At 41.7% G+C, this 21,824-nt stretch overlaps 1 protein-coding gene across 3 annotated transcripts in view; it reads right to left on the bottom strand.

Moving 5' to 3' along the window:
• LOC132106060 (gastrula zinc finger protein XlCGF8.2DB-like) overlaps positions 1–15,289 on the bottom strand; it is a 155,349-nt gene extending 140,060 nt beyond the window's left edge. Inside the window, exons 1-3 of one of the 3 annotated variants that reach the window (XM_059511679.1) lie at positions 15,060–15,289; positions 4,222–4,962; positions 3,313–4,053 (exon numbers count right to left, since the gene is read on the bottom strand). In XM_059511679.1, coding sequence (XP_059367662.1) covers positions 3,872–4,053; positions 4,222–4,962; positions 15,060–15,216 — 1,080 coding nt within the window. In that variant the 5' untranslated portion in view covers positions 15,217–15,289 and the 3' untranslated portion in view covers positions 3,313–3,871. Of the gene's footprint in view, positions 1–3,312; positions 4,963–15,059 lie in introns of those variants that run through there. The other 2 variants (XM_059511676.1, XM_059511675.1) reach the window with 2 other exon arrangements.
• Positions 15,290–21,824: the final 6,535 nt, after the last annotated feature.

The following is a 21,824-nucleotide window of genomic DNA, read 5'->3' as shown; positions in this document are numbered from 1 at the left end:
ATTTAAAAAAAAATTGTACCGACTTGGTACCGAAGTACCGGGTCTTTTGACAACACTACTCTGAAGTATATTATACTTATAATTAGTGTTAACCCAGAGTAACAAATTTTAACGGATTAATCGCCTTTTTTCATTTGCTGCATGTTTTCTTTATTTATTTTTAAACACGCTAAAAAATAAATTACGTTTGTGAGAAAAAAAAAGTATTGTATAGGTTTCATTTTAATGTATTAATCACCTATTTTCATTTGCTGCATGTTTTTTTTTTTATATTACAAAATTCATGTATAAATTGCATTTTATTACATTTAGAAATAATAACGGCTGGCCTAATAATGTTATCATGTACACACAGGATATATTTAGTTCCCTTCACTTTACAACAAATCCTTTAAATTTAACAAATATCAGAACAAAACAAGAATTAAAAATATAGAATTCTAATGGATAAATATAATTGCAGTATATAATAATATAGGCTTAGCTATAAACAAAATAATAATAATTTAAAGCTAAGCATAAGGTAAGGTTGGGCTTTCTCATTCTCTCACTCGGGAGAAATCCGTTTCCATATTCATGAAGTTGCCCATTTGAAGCTTAAGTATTATTCGTGAGGTAAAATAGGCTTTGTTGTTCACGCGTGTTCAGTATCGATGGAAAAGACTTTTACACACACACATATATACATATATTAGATAGAGAGAGATTTGTTCTTTCTATAATGTTTGTGAATCCTGTAATGATTTAACAAACATGTAGGAAAATGTTTACATTTTCAAGGTAATACATTTAAAACAGCATAAAAAAATACACATTATCAAATGTAAAAAATAATGGTTCTGTAAAAAAATTAAGAAAAAATAAAAAATAAACTAAAAACTAAACAACTAAAAAGTTGTTCCTGAAGGATAGGTTGTTAACAATTGTTCGTGATCCAGCTTTACCTCCAGAAGTTAGTGTAAGCTGTTGTTTGTGTGTGTGTGTGTGTGTGTATATATATATATATATATATATATAGAGAGAGAGAGAGAGACAGAAATAAGGATTAATATTTGATTGATTTCCAACATCAGATTCTTACATTTTATTCAGTAATTCCGATCAAAGTTACCGATCAAATGAAAACGGTGTGCACAAAAACTGCCCCTAAAGAGACATTTACACTGTAAATACAATTGCACAAATATTTTGACATTAATGTTTTTAATATACAAATCTGATTATGACAGGTTGTTAAATTAATTGAAATGATGTGCCTGCTTTTAAAGCACTAAGCCTATCATACAGTGTATTTCATTCATACTCAAAGACGGGGGGCGCTCTCAAACCGAGAGTCTAAACTGCATTCATAGAAGCTGAATAAAAAGTTGATACTCAAACACATGATTTCAACAATATATGGTTTATGTGTGTTTTTCAAGTCATCTCCATGTAATATGTAGGAAAATACAGAAATAAAATATTATAAATATATTCTCGAGTGTGACGCTGTAACGTACCATCTTAAACTTCAAAAGAGATAACGAAATCATTGTAAAGAGGTAGGGTGCCCTTCATGAGTTTTATCAGTGATTATTTTCAAGTACCAACCAAGTAACATCAAATGTGTTTACCCTCCATGCAAAACACACCATATTTACATATTAGTTCAATCGTTCGTATGATAGAAAACCTGGGTTTCCAATGCAGCTTGTCACAAGTACAACATTCCCAAAGTCAATGATGGCCCGTTGAGTTCTGTCAGTTAATATCCACAAGAAGTTCTACAGGTTTAGGCAGTTCAAAGACAACAAACCCAGTCAATAATCCATGGATGATTCCCACGCGCATCAAGCGGCCAAACTTAGCATAAACAGTCAAAATAGAGAAACTTGTCTCATGATTTACTTAGCATGTGCTCAATCACAACATAAGGCTTAAATGAGTAGCAAAGAAAATACCTATTTCTCCTCAAACACCAAACCACAGATGACTACTTTGAGCTACAGCTCACATCCATGTGTTTTGTCACCCCCACCCCCTCTTCTCTACTTATATCCGCATCCTCCCCCCTCAAAACTGAGGATATCGCCCCCTAGTGTGGCGGAAAAAGCACTAGTAACAGAGAATTCAACCTAGAACTGTTACAACGCACTCACTTTTGAGGTAATTATGTGCTGTTTGTAATGTGACCAATGTTTATATGTGAATAAATGCATAATTCAAATCTGTTTAACATATATAGCAGCCGATCATGTCTTGTAGAAGACTTTTGTGTAACACTGAAGGTGGCATTTTACAACCCTTATGTCATCCTTCGGAAATTGACAGTTAAGGGGCTTTATGCAACAATTAATGGATTTTAAAGGGATACTTAAGAGAAATTCTAAGGGTTTATGACGTTTCACTTAAAGAAACCCTTAATTAAAACAATCGAAACCAAATATCATTTAATTAACAAAAATCCAACAAGAGGTACTGTACAGATTTTCCCATCTGAGCTCATCTGTACTATTGTGCCCATACACCAGTGAAGCCTATTCCTTTTAGTACAAATCCTGGAATTTAACCCAGAAGAATGCGATGCGATATGATGCGTGGCTTGATTCAGCTAAATGTCTAATTTTAATTATATATATTGATTAATACATAAATGTATAAGACAAAACTATTAAGGCAGCCCATGCATGTGAAACAAATATTAAAGCATGAGCTATTTTTTTACCTACGAACAAAAATACAAAACATATACCTTGTCATTTTTCCGTTTCTCAAACAAAACAAAATATTAATAACAAAAATTATTATTAATAGGCCTATTATTATTATATTATAAAATCTTTTTATTTCTTTATGTTCGTTAGGTTAGGATTCGTTTATTTCTATTTGTTGTCAAATCAAACTTAATTCAAATAAAGACATATTCCAAGCCCAGAGTCGATTATTCAAAAATAACTGTTTTGATCTGATCAAACGAGTCATATCCATCCTATGGGTCTTAATACAGTTATTGGATAGCATTATTTTGTAATTTGTTTATGACAGGACTGTGGCAACAGCAGTGCAGACAAACTATAAATGTATAAATTATAATTTATAAATTATAACAGTAAAACATTGTTTTTATGACATAATATATAGTTAATACGAGAAAAAATATCTAAATGTCATTTTAATGAGAAAAGATGTTTAAATTACATCTCGTTATTGCAACTCAAATGAGTAGAAAAAATAATGTTTGTGGCAGCAATGCACCACCGAAATTATTAGATCAGGTGATGTTAATTGTGAAGTTCATCAGTTATGAAACTCAATAATGAAATCAGAAAATAATGACAATCATAATTAATTTTAATTATGACGTGAATTTCCACAAAAGTGTCTTTTGACAAACCAAAAATTTGAGAACTGAACTATAACAAAGCAGATGGTCGCACAAACACACAGCAGTTCATATGTACAAGACAAAAAAAAAAACAAGACAAGTTCATAAGAATTGGAGAATGCTTTCGATCAAGCATGTGGACTATCAGATCTGGGCCTTATTGAACATAGCTTTAGTTACACAGATAACCTATTTTAAACTGCTGGGCCATTTAAAACGCTTTCCACACAAAGAACACAAATATGGCATCACATCTGCATGTCTTTTCTTTTTTACTCTCCAGTGTGAAGCCTCGTGAATCCGAAGACTATTTTTATGACAAACTCTTTCCACAGTGAGTGAGGGCGAAGGGTTTCTCTCCAGTGTGGATTCTCAAGCTGACTTTAAGGATTCCTTTAAATCTGAAACTCTTTCCACAGTCATGGCACGTGAAAGATGTCTCTCTCCAGTGAGTATACAAGGGTTTAATCAAGGGTTGCTTTATGTCCGAAATTCATTCCACACTGATTATATGCCAATGGCTTCTCTGGAATGTGAAGTCTCATGAGTTTTGAGGCTTACTTTACAACTGAAACTCTCTCCACACCGATGACATATAAAACCGTTCTCTCCTGGGTGTTCGCTCTTTGTGTGGGAATTAAGGGACTCTTTCTTCCTGAAACTCTTTCCACACTGTTGGCAGGTGAAAGGTTTCTCTCCAGTGTGAATTTTGATATGGGCATTAAGGTTTCCTGTGTGAATGAATCTCTTTCCACACTGTTGGCATGTGAAAGGCTTCTCTCCAGTGTGAATTCTCATGTGGCTGCTTAGGGTTTGTTTTCGATCAAAACTCTTTCCACACTGTTGGCAGGTGAAAGGTTTCTCTCCAGTGTGAAGCTTCATATGGGAATCAAGGCCTTGTTTATGTCTAAAACTCTTTCCACACTGTTGGCAGGTGAAAGGTTTCTCTCCAGTATGATGTTTCATGTGGGAATCAAGGCCTTGTTTATGTCTAAAACTCTTTCCACACTGTCGGCATGTGAAAGGCTTCTCTCCAGTGTGAATTCTCATATGACTTTTAAGGGTGTGTTTTCGATCAAAACTCTTTCCACACTGCTGGCAAATGAAAGGTTTCTCTCCAGTGTGTCTTTTCATGTGGCATTTGAGGTTCTGTTCACGTAAGAAACTCTTTCCACACTGTTGGCAGGTGAAAGGTTTCTCTCCAGTGTGAAGGTTCATGTGGTATTTAAGGTTTTCCTTACTTGATAATCTCTTTCCACACTGTTGGCAGGTGAAAGGTTTCTCTCCAGTGTGATGTTTCATGTGGGAATCAAGACCTTGTTTATGTCTAAAACTCTTTCCACACTGTTGACATGTGAAAGGCTTTTCTCCAGTATGAATTCTCATATGGCTTTTAAGGTTACATTTTTGACTGAACATCCTTCCACATTGAAGGCAAGTGAAGCAACTGTCAGATTCGGTCTGCTGAACTTTTTTTTGTGGTGGAGTTGTTTCAGTCTGTATTGATTTTTCAACAGTCATGAAGTCAATTCTATCATATTGATCTTTCTCTTCTATCTTTGTCAGTTCTTGCCTGTCTTCTTTCACCGCCACCAGGTCTAAAGTGAAAAAAGACAAATACATGTTAATGGCTTAAACCAACAAACATCAAAATCAAGATAAAAGTACTGATTCACCATAACCAACATTATATTCAAAACAGTTTTATTATAGAAGAGTGGCTTTCACTCCTGGTCCTAGGGACCCACTGCTCTTCTTATTTTGTATGTCTCCCTTATTTGGCAGAACTGATTCAGTTCACTAGCTCATGAGGTGAGCGATCTATGAACTCGGGTTAGTTCATAAGATAAGGCTGGCCACACACTAGGCGACTTTCAAATCTTGGCCAATTTTAAATACACTGAAGACCACAGACATGAAGACAGTTTCAAATAACATTTAGCCTTTTAATTCTCTGAATGCACACACTAGACCAGCACTTCTGAAAGTCTGGACTCTGGTCCAGATCTGGAGAGAATTCAATCCGGACCCCCATCCATTTTGTATTTCATGAGCACTAATTATATTGAATACTTTGGCAAAGGCACGTCTTTTTAGAGATGGTCCAAAATGAAAGTGAAGGTGAGATATTTAAAGTTTTCCTGCGTGACATTGTCATGACATCCAGTGAGCATATGACATTTGATGTAACCTTAATCACTGTGTAATAAGAGTTTGTCTTTTTTATTTTCAATGGCCATTTGATTTAAAGCAGTGTCCAGTGTTTTCTATACTAGTGCACAAATAAAAAATTTATACCATATGAGCGAGTTAGGGCAATGTCTATAGTACCATATTAAACTGTAAAATGACTGTAAAAAGCATAATTTACAGTTCAGATAAGTTTTCACAAAAACAAAGTTTTATAAAATAATTACCTTTACATCTCAGCCTTTAAAGTATTCTTATATATTAATTTAAACAATTATTATCAATAAACCATTACATCAAACAAATAAGGGGTGTGCCATATTGGCGAAAATGTATATCTCAATAATATATAGTGATTTTATCGATAATGATTATCGTTATCAGGTCAGTCCACAGCAGTAAATTTTTTTGGCCATTTTTACCTTTAAACCATTTTTTCTAAAAGTGTGCACAATCTTTTGAGTCAAGTTCTTGCAAAATGTATCTCTGAGTTGCAGAGGAAACACAGACGCTACATTTGAAGCTCCCTTTCTAGGGAACTTCGAACTGCGTCCTCTAGGGGGCGCTATGGGGAACACCTTGTCGTGACCAGTGTCTGAAGCATACATAGAAAAACACCAACGCGTTGGCCGGCGACAGCCTCTGACGTTGGTACCAGCGAGATTATAAATAAGCGCCAGGAGAACACATCATTATCTTCTTTGTCTTCATTGACTTTTGTTTGAAGCATGCATCTGAGAAATGACCACGGTAAGAGCAATCTTTCTTTGTTTACAATGGCATCCACTAGCATTGCGTTTAAACAGTGTGTACATCCGTGTCTGCGTTATTTGACACTTGATGACACACACAGTCTTTGCGTCTCTTGTTTGGGCGAAGAGCACACTGCGATGTCCTTGAGGGGGCGATCTGCGTGCATTGCGAGCGTTTTTCTATGAAAAAGCTCCACTCTCGTTTGTCTCTCTTTTCGTCTGATGTGTTGTCATTAACCCTTTCTGATACTGAAGTTAGTGCTCTGCTAGGTTCTGCCCAGGAAGTATGCCCTGCGTATGTGGAGCTGTCAGAGGTTATGGATCGCGCCACAGCAAAGTTGGACTTTCCATGGAAGCGTGCCAGCAAAGTGATGCCGCGAGGTCGCCTCGATGAGCGTTATTTGTCTGACCATAGCCTTCCAGCCCAGGTGAGCCTTCCATTTTTTGCCTGATTTACATGGCAGAATTTAAAAAAGAATGGAAGAGGCTGTTTTCTTCTTGCATCCATCGGTTTCAGCATACGAGTTATGCCAACATCGAGGCGATGTGCGAAAACGGCTATGAGAGGATGCCCCCTGTAGAAGAGACGCTGTCTAGCTATCTCTCGGCGGGGGAACCATCATCTCTTTTATCTCCCTCTTTGCCATCTAAGCCTCTCCAGGATACATCCCGCTTAAATGGCAGAGCATATGCAGCAGCCAGTCAGGCTATGGCTTCCTTGCACACGATGGCAAAGCTTCAGGATAAAGGCTTTCAGCTGACCAGGTAGCCGAGCTGTGCCGCACCACAAACCTCTCTCTCCTTGCTACCAAGCAGGCTGCCTCTGCCATGGGTAGGTCTATGGCGGCCATGATGGTAATGGAGAGACATCTGTGGGGGAACCTGGCAGACATCTGGAAGCAAGAAAGGGTCTTTCTTCTCAATGCTCTGGTCTCGCCTTCTGAACTTTTCAGCACCTCCGTTGAGACGGTGGTCAAGAAGTTCAGGGAGGCAAGGGCATGCTCAGCTGCCTTTAAATCCGTCATTCCATGAAGGTCAAGGTCCGAGCCCGTACAACATAGGGGTCCTGGCCCGTCTCAATCTGAGGATCAAAGACAGGCGCAGAAGGCTAGTGTCACAGCTCGCGCTCCACCCCCACCTACAGGCAGGGGTAAGAGGAATCGTGGGTCACGGACCTGAGGGATATGATTCAGATGAGGCAGCATGCTCATCTGAATCGGAGCGATACCTAGGTAGCTACTGATTCCCTTTGGGTGTTTTTAACTTCTGCTTTTATCCTCCCCTGCCTAATTCCCCTGTAGTCACCAGCTCTCCACCTGATCAAGGTTAGGTGGAAACCTATAATGTTTTTGGCTGGTTCTATGTTCATAGCAACCACCTTACTGATGGTCCGGACTAAAATGAGGCGCCCCTTGAGCGGGGCTCCTGCGCAGAGAGGGTGGGTGAGTATGTAAACCCTTCTATATATACTTGTGTATTAAATTGCTGGTGGTTATGTGCCTACTAACAAACTCTGTGAGTTTCCTTTACAGTGCTCAGTTACTGCATTTACTAAACACTAGTCAGCACCGACCATCCAGCCTTGTGCTCTGGTAGCAGGTGGCCGAGATCACAGGCTTCTGTGGGAGCCTCGCTGATCATCAGAACTGCCATAGCATTGCAGGGGATTTCATGAATGTCCGGCCAGGTCACCCTGAGGGGCCTCCTGGCCGCTTAGATGTGCTGTCGCATCCAGCGTGAAGTGGAGGTGGTAGTTACAGAAGTCTTCCTGTATATACTGCCTCAGGTGATGTTCCCCTCGCTAGAAGTTTGCAAAATTGGAGCTTGCCTTTCCCGTGCTGTTCAGCGCCTCTGCGATGCTTAGAAACCTTTAAGTACACACGCTAAGCTCTGTGTACTTTCTAAAATCCACGTAAGTGGTAAGTGTTCACGCAATACTCTTTTCAGAAATCCTATACGGTAAGGTTTACGCGCTCAGCTTCGTATTTCTGGATTTGATACCGTTCGGACGTTCTAGCTTACTGTTCTGCGCTTTGCTTCTTATTTCTGTCCTTTTCTCTGATTCTTCTAAGATTTTTACTTCAGCAGATCAGCACAGTGCTCAAACAACAGATTTTTGGCACAAACGTTAAAACTAAAAACTCTTTGGGACTGGAATAATACTACAAAAAGAAAACTTTGCCTCCCACTGCCAGCAGCTTATATTCCGGAAACGGGATAACAACTGCCTACATTCAAACAGAAGAGAGAGGAAATGCCTCCTGTTGGATCTACTTGTTGCATAAACTGCTGCAAACTTCTACAAAGGATTGGGATTCTTGAAACAAAGTTACTTGCTGGACTTCCAAAATGGGTGGAACACTCAGCAGACCATCGTCATGGACCCTCTCAGCATACAGCTGGTGAGTCCCACGAATCTTCTGAATCTCAACAGTTTAAACCAAGTGTAGAGGAACAAGCCGAAACTGATCGCCACACTAATCGATGGCACAAACAGGGAGCGAGACCCAAAAGGAACATGAGACATCAGATTGTCACGAGTTTCTCGTATTGCTGACGTAGCTTCCTCTACCCCAGATTCGACTATGACAAGGCTTGTGAATACTGGCATTCAACCACCTCCTATACATCTTGAGAACAGATTTGAAGCATTAATAAATGCGGCTGAGGAATCCCCAAATGTGATTAAACATGGATCGGATCAGCCAGCAGCTAACACCGCTACAAACAGGCGCTCAAGGACATGCAGCGACATTCAGCTCAGAGCACAGCCGAGCCCAGGACTCTGATAGTGGGTGACTCTGTTATCAGAAACATTAGTAGCAGGACTACAACAACATGCTGCCTCAAGCAACGGTCTCTGATGTGAACAAGGAACTTCAGAACATTCTGATGAAGCACAAGACTGCAAATTGAATCATCATCCATGTGGGAAAGAATGATATTCGGAAAAGAGCAGTCAGAACTCCTTAAGAAGAACTTCAGTGAACTCTTTGAAACACTTCGAAGACTCAAAGTTCAGTCGTTCATCAGTGGACCACTCCCAGCAAGGGGAACAAATATATTTTCACAGTTGCTTGGGCTGAACACATGGCTACAAAGATCTTGTCTTATAAAAGGAGTCAGTTTCATCGACAACAATCTTTTCTGGGGCCATTGACAACTGTTTAAACCGGATGGCCTCCAACCAAACAAACTTGGTGCTAGAGTGCTTAAGGACAATATCTACTTCTTCCTCCGTCATCCTTCAGCAGAGTGTGTCAATCCATTCAGCACACACACACACACTGGGTCCGAGTCATCATGTGGTTGACATAACCCACAAGGACACTGATAACTCCATGCAGCCAAAACAAGCACTGCTGATGGACACTTTCCCGGCTGAGCCCTGCAAACAGAGCTCCTCACAGACAGACTGTGCTGTATCAAAACAGCTACAAGATTCAGCACCCAAGGACAGCTTTCTGGAAAACAGTCAGGGAAGCCAGGACAACATATCACAGCCACCGGAAACACCAGAGACACAGCCCATCTCACCAGACATATTATCCCTCTCTCCAGCATCTCCACTTCTGTGCTTTTCACAGAAAATGGAGGAATTGGTGTATGCTGGAACTAAACTCTCTCACTCATTTGCTGCAAGCAAACAGATATCAACAAAAAAACGGCGGGCCCCTCAACCATCAAAGCCTGTGGGCCCTGCTCCTGTGAGAGCTCTCAGACCGCTGCCACAATGCCAGGGCCCAAACCCTCTCTCTGCTGAAGGTCAACCAAAAACAACTGATAGCAGCACTCAGTGATAAGTGTCGGCACCCAGTGTGCCTGTGGCTTTCTCGGTGGCATCCCGGAGTCCGTGGTCCAGCCCCATTGTGATAGTCCCAAAGCCGGATGGCACACTCCGCTTTTGTAACGACTTCCGCCGCCTGAACGAAGTCTCTGAGTTCGACGGGTAGCCCATGCCTCGGGTTGACGAGCTCCTGGACCGCCTAGGAAGGGTCCGGTACATCAGTACCCTGGACCTCACCAAGGGCTATTGGCAGGTACCGCTCTCCCAGGCCGCCAAGCCGAAGACCGCCTTCTCCACTCCCAGTGGCCATTGGCAGTACCGGACCCTTCCCTTCGGCCTGCACGGGGCCCCCGCGACGTTCCAGCGGATGATGGACATCCTCCTGTGGCCCCGCCAGGCCTACGCGGCCGCCAACCTGGATGACGTCGTGGTCCACTCCGAGGCATGGGAAGAACATCTGGATCGTCTGCGGAGGGTGCTCTCGGAGCTCCGGCGGGCTGGGTTTACCGCCAACCCCCGAAAATGCCACCTAGCCCTCTCTGAGGCCAAGTACCTTGGCTACCAAGTCGGCCGAGGACTCATCCGGCCGCAAGACAAGAAAGTCGAAGCCATCCACGCTGCCCCAAGACCCCAGACAAAGACCCAGGTACGAACCTTCTTGGGGTTGGCGGGTTATTACCGATGTTTTATCTCCAACTTCTCCTCTTTAGCCGCCCCCCTGACAGACCTGACCAGGAAGGGGCAGCCGGAGAAAATATGTTGGACCCCGTCGGCGGAAGAGGCCTTCACCCAGGTTAAAGCAGCACTTACGTCCTCGCCGGTACTCCGCACCCCGGACTTTAGCTGCTTCTTCCTGCTGCAGACGGATGCCTCCGACACAGGACTGGGAGCGGTCCTCTCCCAAATTAAAGAAGGTGAGGAGCATCCGATCATTTACATCAGCAGGAAGCTGTCCCCTGCCGAGAGGAAGTACGCCACCATGGAGAAGGAAGCCCTGGCCATCAGGTGGGCAGTCCTGGAGCTCCGGTACTACCTCCTGGGCCGCAAGTTCACCCTGGTAACCGACCACGCACCCCTACAGTGGATGGCCCGCGCCAAAGACACCAACGCCAGGGTGACTTGCTGGTTCCTAGCGCTCCAGGACTTCCACTTTGAAGTTCGCCATCGAGCCGGGGCCGCCAACGCGAACGCCAATGGCCTCTCCCCGATCTGGGCAGCTTACGCAGGTCTGTCAGGGGTCATTCCCCACTCTCCCCTAATTTCACCCCTACTCTCTACATGTCTTCACAGGACCAGAACGACGCTTAGGGGGGGGGGGAATGTGACGGGCGCTCCCAGAGTAATCAGCGTCACCCTGGCAACTAACAGAGAGCACCTGCACATCCTCGTCACCGGCTGATCGGTCACAGCTGCTCCCCGTCAGCCTGCACGCTCTTAAGCAGCACACGCTGCACTCAAACGACAGTCTCGAACCGAATGCAACGCTGGTCTAACCCCTGTCTCATCTCTTCACAGAAAGCAGCGAGTGAGCGACAGCCCACTCACTTTGGAGCACGTCAGGACACCCACTTTCACCTTAACTGGCACCGAAGAGCACGGAGGGCACACGGGAAGCACCGGCCACCAGAAAGCGGAGCAGCACATTTCACCAGGCACCCCACAGTATTCGATAAGTCCACCCTCCGGGGATTTTGATTTCACGTACCCCTTGTCGAGTGATTCTTCACCCCGTGACAATATATATATATATATATATATATATATATATATATATATATATATAAAGAAGCACAGTTAGACAAATACAATAGAGATACAAATTAAACTTTTTTCAAATACTGTAGGTTTTACTTAACATGTATACATTTATTTAACATCTTTTGTTGGATAACATTAATGACAGGTATTTAATTTGGAATGCTGTCCATTTAATACGGAAGGCATGCATGAAATACTGACACACGTTCAGTTTTCACACACCTGTTCACGTTCACTTAATCCATAACCGACTGTATTTACGCGAGATACTAAACAGACAATAAACATTTGGACTGTTGTGTGTGTATTTGAGAGCTGAGCACTGATCGCACGCTGTAGATGAGAACTGAGGAAGTGGAGCTTCTGTCAGCGCGGTTCCACCTATCCTGCCTTCACTAACTTTAATTTAAGCGACAACTAATTGTGACTCCCGGGAAAAATGGGACATCTGGTTACCTTACCCCTACCACTTTGGCAGCTGAGGCCACTGTTTCAGATCGCTAGTTCACATTTTATTAGTCTTTCTATCCACTGCGACTGCCATACTGAGAATAGATATGCGAATGGCCCTTATCCGATCGTAATCCAATGACAGGGACACACATTTTGAAAGACAACAGTCTTTAGGATGCATTTTGAATGTCCGGTAATCCTCAAATAACATTATAGTCCAGTCTCGTCTAGTTAACGAAAACGTGGCATAAATTTAGTCATGATTTCGTCATCAGATATTATTTTTAGCTTGTCAACGTCTCGTCTTAGTCACATAAAAAATGTTCGTTAACGAATATTTTTCGTCGTCGTCTTCGTTAACGAAATTAACACTGCTTAAGACCCACATCAACATGCATACAAGTCAAATAGATCTACAGAGAATGCAAAAAAACCTGTTCTTTAAATTGCACTGAAACACCTGCAGCAGAAGGACACATACGTTAGTATGCTTTCTGTTAACTATAGCTAAGCTATGCTCCCCAGCAGGCTAGTCACAAAGATCCTGGACACTAATAACTAACTGTGTTTGTGGATCGAGGACTACCTCAGACAGAGACTACGTGTCCTCAACCCTTACTCTTAGCACTGAAGCACAAAATAATGTGTGCTGAAACCCCACTTCTACTCCCTCTACGCACGATTGGCACACCAGTTTTCCTCACTAACACAATAATCAAATTCACTCATGACACAATCTCAATTGACAGTGAAGCTGACTATAGACTAGAGAGATAAGAGGTGTATACTGCTGTGCAGATGACAACCTGTCTCTCAACATCAAGAGGACAAACCAGGTAAGTATAGCCTTTAAGCAACAATGAGAGGACCTAATTTAAGCGATTAATTTCGGGGAACAAAATGTTTGGTTAATTAGTTAACTTTTAATTAATTGACAACATATGTTGGTTCATGACATATTCTCAGATAAATTCATTCTAGGACATTGCCACTGCCACTTAACGTTACCTATGATGAATTTACAGCTGAAAGTGGGCATTTCACTCGTTAGCTGCGCCAGTGTCATGTTTGCAAATTACTATATTACAAAACTATATTTTGTACAGATTTTATTTTGGCAAGTATTTAATTACCGTAATTTCCGGACTATAAGTCACACTTTTTTTCATAGTTTGGCTGGTCCTGCGACTTATAGTCAGGTGCGACTTATCAAAATTAATTTGACATGAACCGGGAGAAATTAACCAAGTGAAAACATTACTGTCTCCAGCCGCGAGAGGGCGCTCTATGCTGCTCAGTGCTCCTGTAGTCTACTGTACACTCAAAACATAGAGCGCCCTCTCGCGTCTGTGGACTGTAATGTTTTCTCTTGGTTCTAAATAAATGCGACTTATAGTCCAGTGCGACTTATATATGTTTTTTTCCTCACCATGACGTATTTTTGGACTGATGCGACTTATACTTAGATGCGACTTATAGTCCGAAAAATACGGTATTATCAGTGTTTGGAATACAGCCATTTAAAAGAACGGCGTTAGATAATGATGCTATTTTTTCAGTAACGGGGTAATCTAACTAATTACTTTTCCCGTCGTTACAACGCCGTTAACATTACTGGATGTTAAATGCAGTACCTTACTATGCATTGATTTAATAAACTATGTAATCCAAGGCACCCCTGGCTCACACAGCTAGTGAGGAGGTGGGTTAATAACAAGATAAGCGATTATGATTGGCTAAGGCAGAATCATGTGTTTCATGGTAGCGAATCAGTATCAAGCCAGTGTTTTTACACACATGCCAGCACACGCGCCAGCAGCGCCACACACAAACACACGCAACAGTACTATATACAGTACTGATACTAGCCTTTGCCTTCAAAACAGCATCAATTCTTATCAGTACACTTGCCCAAAGTCAGGGTTTTTGTAGGATTATAGTCAGGTGTATGATCAATGAATTATGATGGTCCACCCACTCAGAAGCCATGCTACAGATGGCTCTTGATGACGTAGACTGGGACATGTTTCGGGCAAATTCATCTGACGTCATCGAGTTCACGGATGTAGCATTAAGCTTTGTAAACACAGTAGCAGAACAAGCAACTGAAACAATAACTATAAGGACCTTCTCTAATCAGAAACCGTAGGTTGACAGAACAATCCGTGCAGCAGTAAACAAACGCACTGCTGCTTACATGAGCGAGTCTCCGACGCGTAGTAAGAGCCGCCAAACACCGATAAAGGGAACACATAGAGTCTTATTTCCAACTCAATGACTCCCGACACATTTGGCAAGGACTAAGAACCATCTGTGCCTTTAAAAATAAATCCTCTGCAGAGGTGAGAGCAGATCCTTCGCTGGATGACGAGCTAAACTATTTCTACGGCCGCATTGAAAACGATCTAAGCAGCGCGAGTCTGAAGATCAGGAAGCAGCAGTCAGAGCAGCGATGATCATGTGATCACAGTGTCGGAGGACGAGGTTCGGAGGGCACTGAAGCGAGTGAACGTCAGGAAAGCAGCCGGACCTGATGGGATTTCTGGCTTTTTTGATATATATTTATTTATCACACAAACACACGTTATTGTCTGGTCATGTGATCTCAACACAAGGACCTGTTCCAAGTCAAATAAAGCAGCTTAATTTAGGATGCTCATGTGGCATTATTCAATAATATAATTTTTTTTCTGTGAAGCTAGTCATTTTAATAAGGATCAGATGAGTGAGTTCAACTTTGTGAATAAAAACCAACCTGTTTGTGTCTCAGTATCTTCATGTTTGACAAATGTTTCTTCGATCTTCATGTCTTCACTCTCCACTTTAATAAACTCAATCTTCGTTTGTGTCTCAGTATCTTCATGTTTGACTTTAATCTTCACATCTTCACTCTCTTCTTTAATGAACTCCATCTTAATAATATTGTGTCTTGTTAGTGGATCTCAGATGATTCAGGAGGAGTTTTTCCTGTGTGTTTGGACACACCGTCCTGTTTAAGATCAGAATAAGAATAAAAAAACAACAATAAATCCAGACTAAATCTCTGGGTGCGTCTCAATCTGATCCCTAGTTCAGTAACCAGTGCACTGGGAAGAGTGATAGTTAATAGTCATTTAAGACACGAAAGAACAAACAAAACACTCAAAACTAGCACTTTAAATGGATTAAAGAAAACGTATTATACAAACATTTCAGATTTAGGCATACATGTTTGCAGTATTATTACGTGTCTCTTTAATATTTGTTGTATGAATACATTTCGTTTTCACAGAAAATGTGCTACTGGTTTGTAAAAGCGATCACTGCACGTTTGAGTTTGCGATTCGAATCACTGAATCATTTTGCGAATCAATCGGTTCAATTGAGTCGGAGTTTCATAAAGGGGTGAACGAATCATTCTACTTGCAAGTGAGTGAACTCATCTTGATGATAAACTGATTCCCTACATTTACAATTACAACTAACGTTTATTCATATTAGAAAAAGTATTACAATGTTTAATTTAACATTAATTTACCTCGCTTATAAAACGTATAAAATAGCATGCACAGCATTGATTTAGAAGCTTTAATTTAAACACAAACCTTTCTTCAGCCGAATCACAGGAGATGCTGGAAAGCGGCGCGGTCTTATGACGTCACACCACTAAACCAAAATAAAAGTCCTGTCATTATCCTGGTTTCTAAACCTGCACAGAAAACGTAAATGCCAGAGGAGTTCAGAGTTGGTTTCTTGATGAAGTACATATTTAAATACATGTTGTCTAATAATGCGTTGGAAATATTAAAGGAACACAAAATGAAAGAGATTGTGTCTAAAAGGCAGAACTTTATGTCTGGGTTTAGAAACAATTCATACCATTATTAAAAACTAAACAGTGACAAATGTGATTTACAAGTAAAATATAAAATCTCAGTGTGATTTAAAGGTAGATGGTGATACAGCAGGATTATCACTTTCTTCACACAAGTAATTCATAATCTTTCTTTTGATTTAACCTCAGCTCCTCTGTTACTTGTGCCTGAGCTGCTGTCAGTAACTTGCCTGATTCTGTCTGTCTGAAAAACAGCAGACATCTTCATCAAAACCTTTAATTTCTCCCATTCAGAGTAAGCAGCAGCAGATAGTTTTTTCCCCTCTACGTCAGTAGACTGTAAAGTAGATGGTTGAGACACTGTGAATGGTGACAGTAGTATAGCTCAAATAAATTTTTAAAAGAGAAAATATTGTTTCAACCTTAGTATAGCCAAGTTTTCTAAGGGCGCTATGTCCTTTTTTCTAATCCCCTCTCTCACAGAGTCTTGGTAGTCATGCTCCAAAAGGCCCATCTTTAAGAAGGCACTGTGATTATTGAAAACACAATCTTCTTCTTGATATGATCAGACACAGAAATGTCATGGCCCTTCTTGAAATGCTCTGTTAGATCATGTTGACTTTTGAAAGGTGGATGGCTGCACCTTGGCATCTGACACTCAATTAGCTGAGGTACAACTGTACTCTGTGGAGGACTCTGGAGATTTCCTTACAACATGTTATGGAATTCTGAAGATTGATTGAGAATGTGTGTCAACAAGGTTTAGGATTTGTTCATCAAACCAATCTTGCTTCTCATTTGACAGAAAAGAGGTTGGCATGAATACTGGCAGTGAAACACTGAACTACTACATGACAAACCAATTCTTTAAATTCTGAGTGAAGCGTCTGTCTGTCCTCCAAGTTTGGTCAAATTTCTGACAGTGGCACGTTCATTATAGACTCCAAGCTCTCTCTGAGTAAGACCTCAGCTGTCACTCATTCATGGTTCCCCACCTTCAGCAACCAACGGTAGTCCAGACATGGTGGGTAATGGTCATTGTATATGGTGCAACTGTGAGATCCAAATTATCAATTGTGATCTGCACTGGTGCCCTTGGTGTGAATTGAAGTTAACATGATAAAATATTCCTTTATGGATTTCTTTATGAATCGATGCATCTTTTAATTACACCACTATGTTTCAATACTACTGAATTTCAGAACATAGGAAATGCCATAATTTTGACCTAGCTCTGGCTTCTTCCTTCTCCAGGATTTTCTTTTATGAACCCTTGCACATTTTGTGTTATGCTTTTCATGTTGTTTGCAGCACTTGCACATTTTAGGAACTGGAGAACTGTAGTTGTTGCAGTCCTCCATTCATCCAATATTTCTCACACTCAAACTCAGCAAGGTGTGATGGTGTACTGTGTTGGACTACAGAATGGAACTTGTTGCTTGTTAAATGTTGACATTCTTTCTCTACTTGGACCACATTGATGACCAACTTGGACTGGCCAGGAATTGTTATTAAATTCTTGGCCAAAGCATTGTAGCGTCCATCCCTCTTCTGCATTTTCTGTGACGACTTCAGCATAAAAACAGTTTGACAATTCACATCTTGCATCTTCAGTTGTATAACTTCTTTGGAAACGCTCCTGTACCTCATTGGTACACGAGCCGTACAGATTGCCAAACTTGTGTCATAAAGCTTGCCAACAAACTCCAGCACAATAGTAAATTCTGCTTTGTCTAAAGAGTACGAAATAATCTGTGTTAGTTAGTTTTAGATGCTTTGAAGGTCTCTAAACAAAGTCTGCATATGTTTCCTACCAATTTACTCAGTGCTTTGCTAAGAGGTACTATTGGAGACTAATGGCCATTGTCGTTATAAACTTTTGTAACATTCCCGAACAAATTACTGACTTGCTGCTTGTTCTCCCCCTTCTGCTTCGATTTTAAATGCTGGTTATTTTAATGATTGACTTGTTGCACGCCGATCTGTTGTTTGGGTGCCCTTTGGGGGCACATGCCCCGAAACGTGACGCTTTACAAAACTAATTCTGACTGGTTGTTTAAAATATCGTTCAAACCACCTCATAGGCGGGCCCTACCCAATGAAAGCTGCCGTAGGATTTGGTTATAAGCATTATAACATTATTAGGCCTGCTGTTTTTTATCTCTCAAAAATTTAATTTATTTTTAGAGTGTTTTTAAAAAGCATGCAGCAAAGGAAAATAGGTGATTAATCAGTTAAAATTTGCTACTGTAGGTTAATCTAGGCTATGTTTTTAACTATTTACTAATTTCTTGTTTGTGTTTATGCCTTTTTTTCCATTGCATCTGAAAATTACATTAAGGAACAAAAATTCACTTTCCATTCACTTTGTGCTCTGACGCAGAACCTGCCTCCCGTGTTGTTCATCTATGGACAATTTAAAAATGTTTGATATGAAGGTTGCTGTCCCATTTTAAACAGGAATTGTTAATTTAAAAAAAATCTAATTATATTGTAAGTTCCATGGTAACATGCAATCAAGGTCTTCGTTTACTATACAAGATACAAGTTAATTAAGGGCTATTTACATACACAGTGACATTTTTACCCGTTTCTCCTTGAGATTTTAAACTCAGTTAAATAGTATTGAGAATCAATTTGAATCTAGTAAAAAAAAAAAAAAAAAAAAAAAGGTATATGAAACGTCAGTCAATAAAGCATTTTTTTTTAAACAATGGCACTTACATTTTTTAATAAAATATTAATTCAACCATATAGCCTGTAAATTAATAAAAATGCATACTTTTCATTGAAAGAACAGTTATGGAGTGTAAGTTGTTTCTGGTGTTTGGATTTGTACTTCAATATAATAAGCTCCTGTAACGTATGTCAGACACAGGATGTAAACGCAAGGCGTATTTATTGACAAACAGCAAGAAGGTCAGGATAATGAGCACGATCACAGGAGACACAGGCGGGCGGACACAAGGCTGATGGTCAGATGACGCAGGGACTTCGGTGGACAACTGGTGGTGGTGCTCGATCCAGTGACGATCTCTTGAATCCCGGTGAGTGAGTAATCCACGTGAAGTAGCTGTAATCCAGTGTTGCGTGACGATCCAGGAACAAACGACGAAGACAGGAAGACTAGGCAGGAACAAGGACACAGGAACAGCACGGGAGCACACCGGGGAGAAAACAACGATCTGACAATATGAAACACCAGTTACTGAACTTATATAGGGACAAACAATTGAAACCAGCTGGCGCTGCTGATCATCGCTGATCAGTGACCACGCCCACACACACACACACAACAGCAGAATCAGAATCAGAATGAGCTTTATTGCCAGGTATGTTTACACATACGAGGAATTTGTTTTCGTGACAGAAGCTCCGCAGTACAACAGAATGACAGCGACAGAACATAAAACACATAATAAAGGAATATAAAAATACAAATAAGTAGATAAGGAATGACAATATACAAATTTATAATTGTAGGCAGGTATATTACAAAAATGCAGTTATGTATGTACATGTATATTATGTGCAAAATGTAAGTGTATACTAAGTATGTGTGTTAGTTAAATTAAGTGTATGTGTATATAAATATAAAGTGTAGTGTGTTCAGTGTGTATCAGCTGTTCAGCACGCTAGACGAAAGAGAGAGAATGAATTCATGAACCGTGACAGTACCCCCTCCCCTAAGAACGCCTCCTGGCGTTCCTTGGCGGACTTACCTGATGATTGTAATCATCGATAAGAGAGTGATCCAGAATGTCTCTAGCGGGAACCCAACTTCTCTCCTCCGGACCGTAACCCTCCCAGTCCACCAGGTACTGAAATCCGCGTCCCCTCCTTCTCGAGTCCAGAATACTACTAACCAAATAATTAGGTTCCCCATCTACGAGACGCAGCGGGGGAGGAACCGGGACAGGCGGATTAATAGGTGCCCAAAACACGGGCTTGATTTTGGATACATGGAAGGTGGGGTGAATTCTCCTGTATGTAGGAGGAAGTTTAAGGCGGACTGTCACTGGACTAATGATCTTGGTGACAGGAAACGGGCCAATAAATTTTGGGGCAAGTTTATTAGAGACGGAGCGGAGAGGAATGTTCTTAGTAGAAAGCCACACTTTTTGAAAAACGACGTATACGGGAGGCTTTGACCGGTGGCAATCGGCCTTGGCCTTGGTGCGCGCCCCCACTTGGAGAAGAGTCTCACGGGCTCTAGTCCGTGTGGTGACACCTCTGGACGAAGGCGTGAGCGGAGGGGACCGCGACTTTGGATTCCGTACTGGCAAAAACTGGTGGCTGGTAACCTAAACTATCCTCAAACGGAGTAAGGCCCGTAGCTGACACTGGTAACGAGTTATGGGCGTACTCCACCATAGAAAGTTGTTGGCTCCAAGAGGAAGGATTCTTGGAGACCAAACATCGCAACACTCTCTCCAAATCTTGGTTGGCTCTCTCTGATTAACCATTGCTTTGGGGATGAAACCCCGAAGAGAGACTAACCCAAAATCTAGCGCGATGTGGGACCAGGGTCTCGAAGGGACTGACAGCGGTTGTAGTAACCCATCAGGGGGTCGGTTGGATGTCTTACCAGTGGCACAAACAGAGCAAGCCAAAACAAAACTACGGATATCACGAGCCATTAACGGCCACCAGAATCATTGCTTAACCAAAAAACTGGTACGATTGACTCCTGGATGACAAGCTATACTGGAGCAATGACCCCACTGAATGACTTCAGACCAATACTCCTCAGGCACGAATAACCGATTCGGTGGGCAATCGGGCGGAGGCGTTACCCCTTCTAAGGCCTTCATGACCCTCGATTCGACCTCCCATCTGAGAGTGGAGACCACTAATGTCTCGGGTAAAATACACTCGGGAGTAGCCGGGCGTTCGGAATGGTCAAAAATACGAGATAAGGAATTGGGTTTGATGTTTTTGGAACCCGGGCGGTACGAAAGAGAAAAGTCAAAACGACCGAAAAAAAGTGCCCACCGAGCCTGCCTAGAGTTGAGTCTTTTAGCAGTTCTAATGTATTCTAGGTTCTTGTGATCGGTCCAAACGATAAAAGGTACCCCAGAACCCTCTAACCAGTGCCGCCATTCCTCCAGTGCTAACTTGACTGCCAACAACTCCCGGTTACCAATGTCATAATTACGTTCGGCAGGTGATAAACGATGAGAAAAAACGCGCAAGGGTGAACCTTATCGTCTGTGGCAGAACGTTGAGAAAGAACTGCTCCTACCCCCACCTCTGACGCGTCAACCTCCACCACGAACTGCCGTAATGGATCAGGGGCAACGAGGATGGGAGCCGAAACGAAGCGGCTCTTGAGTTTGGCAAATACAGCTTCCGCTGTATCGGACCACCTGAACGTCTTTCTGGGGGAGGTCAAGGCGGTCAGAGGAGCGACTAGTTGGCTGAAGTTACGAATGAAACGCCGATAAAAATTGGCGAATCCCAGAAACCTCTGTAGGACCTTACGGGAATCTGGACTTGGCCAATCTATCACAGCCTTAATCTTATCAGGATCAAACGCACTCCCTCAGACGAGACGATGTACCCTAAAAAGGGGACGGACTGTGCATGAAATACGCATTTCTCCGCCTTGACAAAAAGCCCATTCTCTAGCAACCTCTGAAGCACTCGTCTGACGTGCTGAACGTGTTCCTGGAGAGATGAGGAAAAGATCAATATGTCATCCAG

This window comes from Carassius carassius, chromosome 26 (assembly GCF_963082965.1).
Source record: "Carassius carassius chromosome 26, fCarCar2.1, whole genome shotgun sequence".
Classification (NCBI taxonomy): Eukaryota; Metazoa; Chordata; class Actinopteri; order Cypriniformes; family Cyprinidae; genus Carassius; species Carassius carassius.
This window is presented reverse-complemented; position numbering and strand designations above follow the sequence as displayed.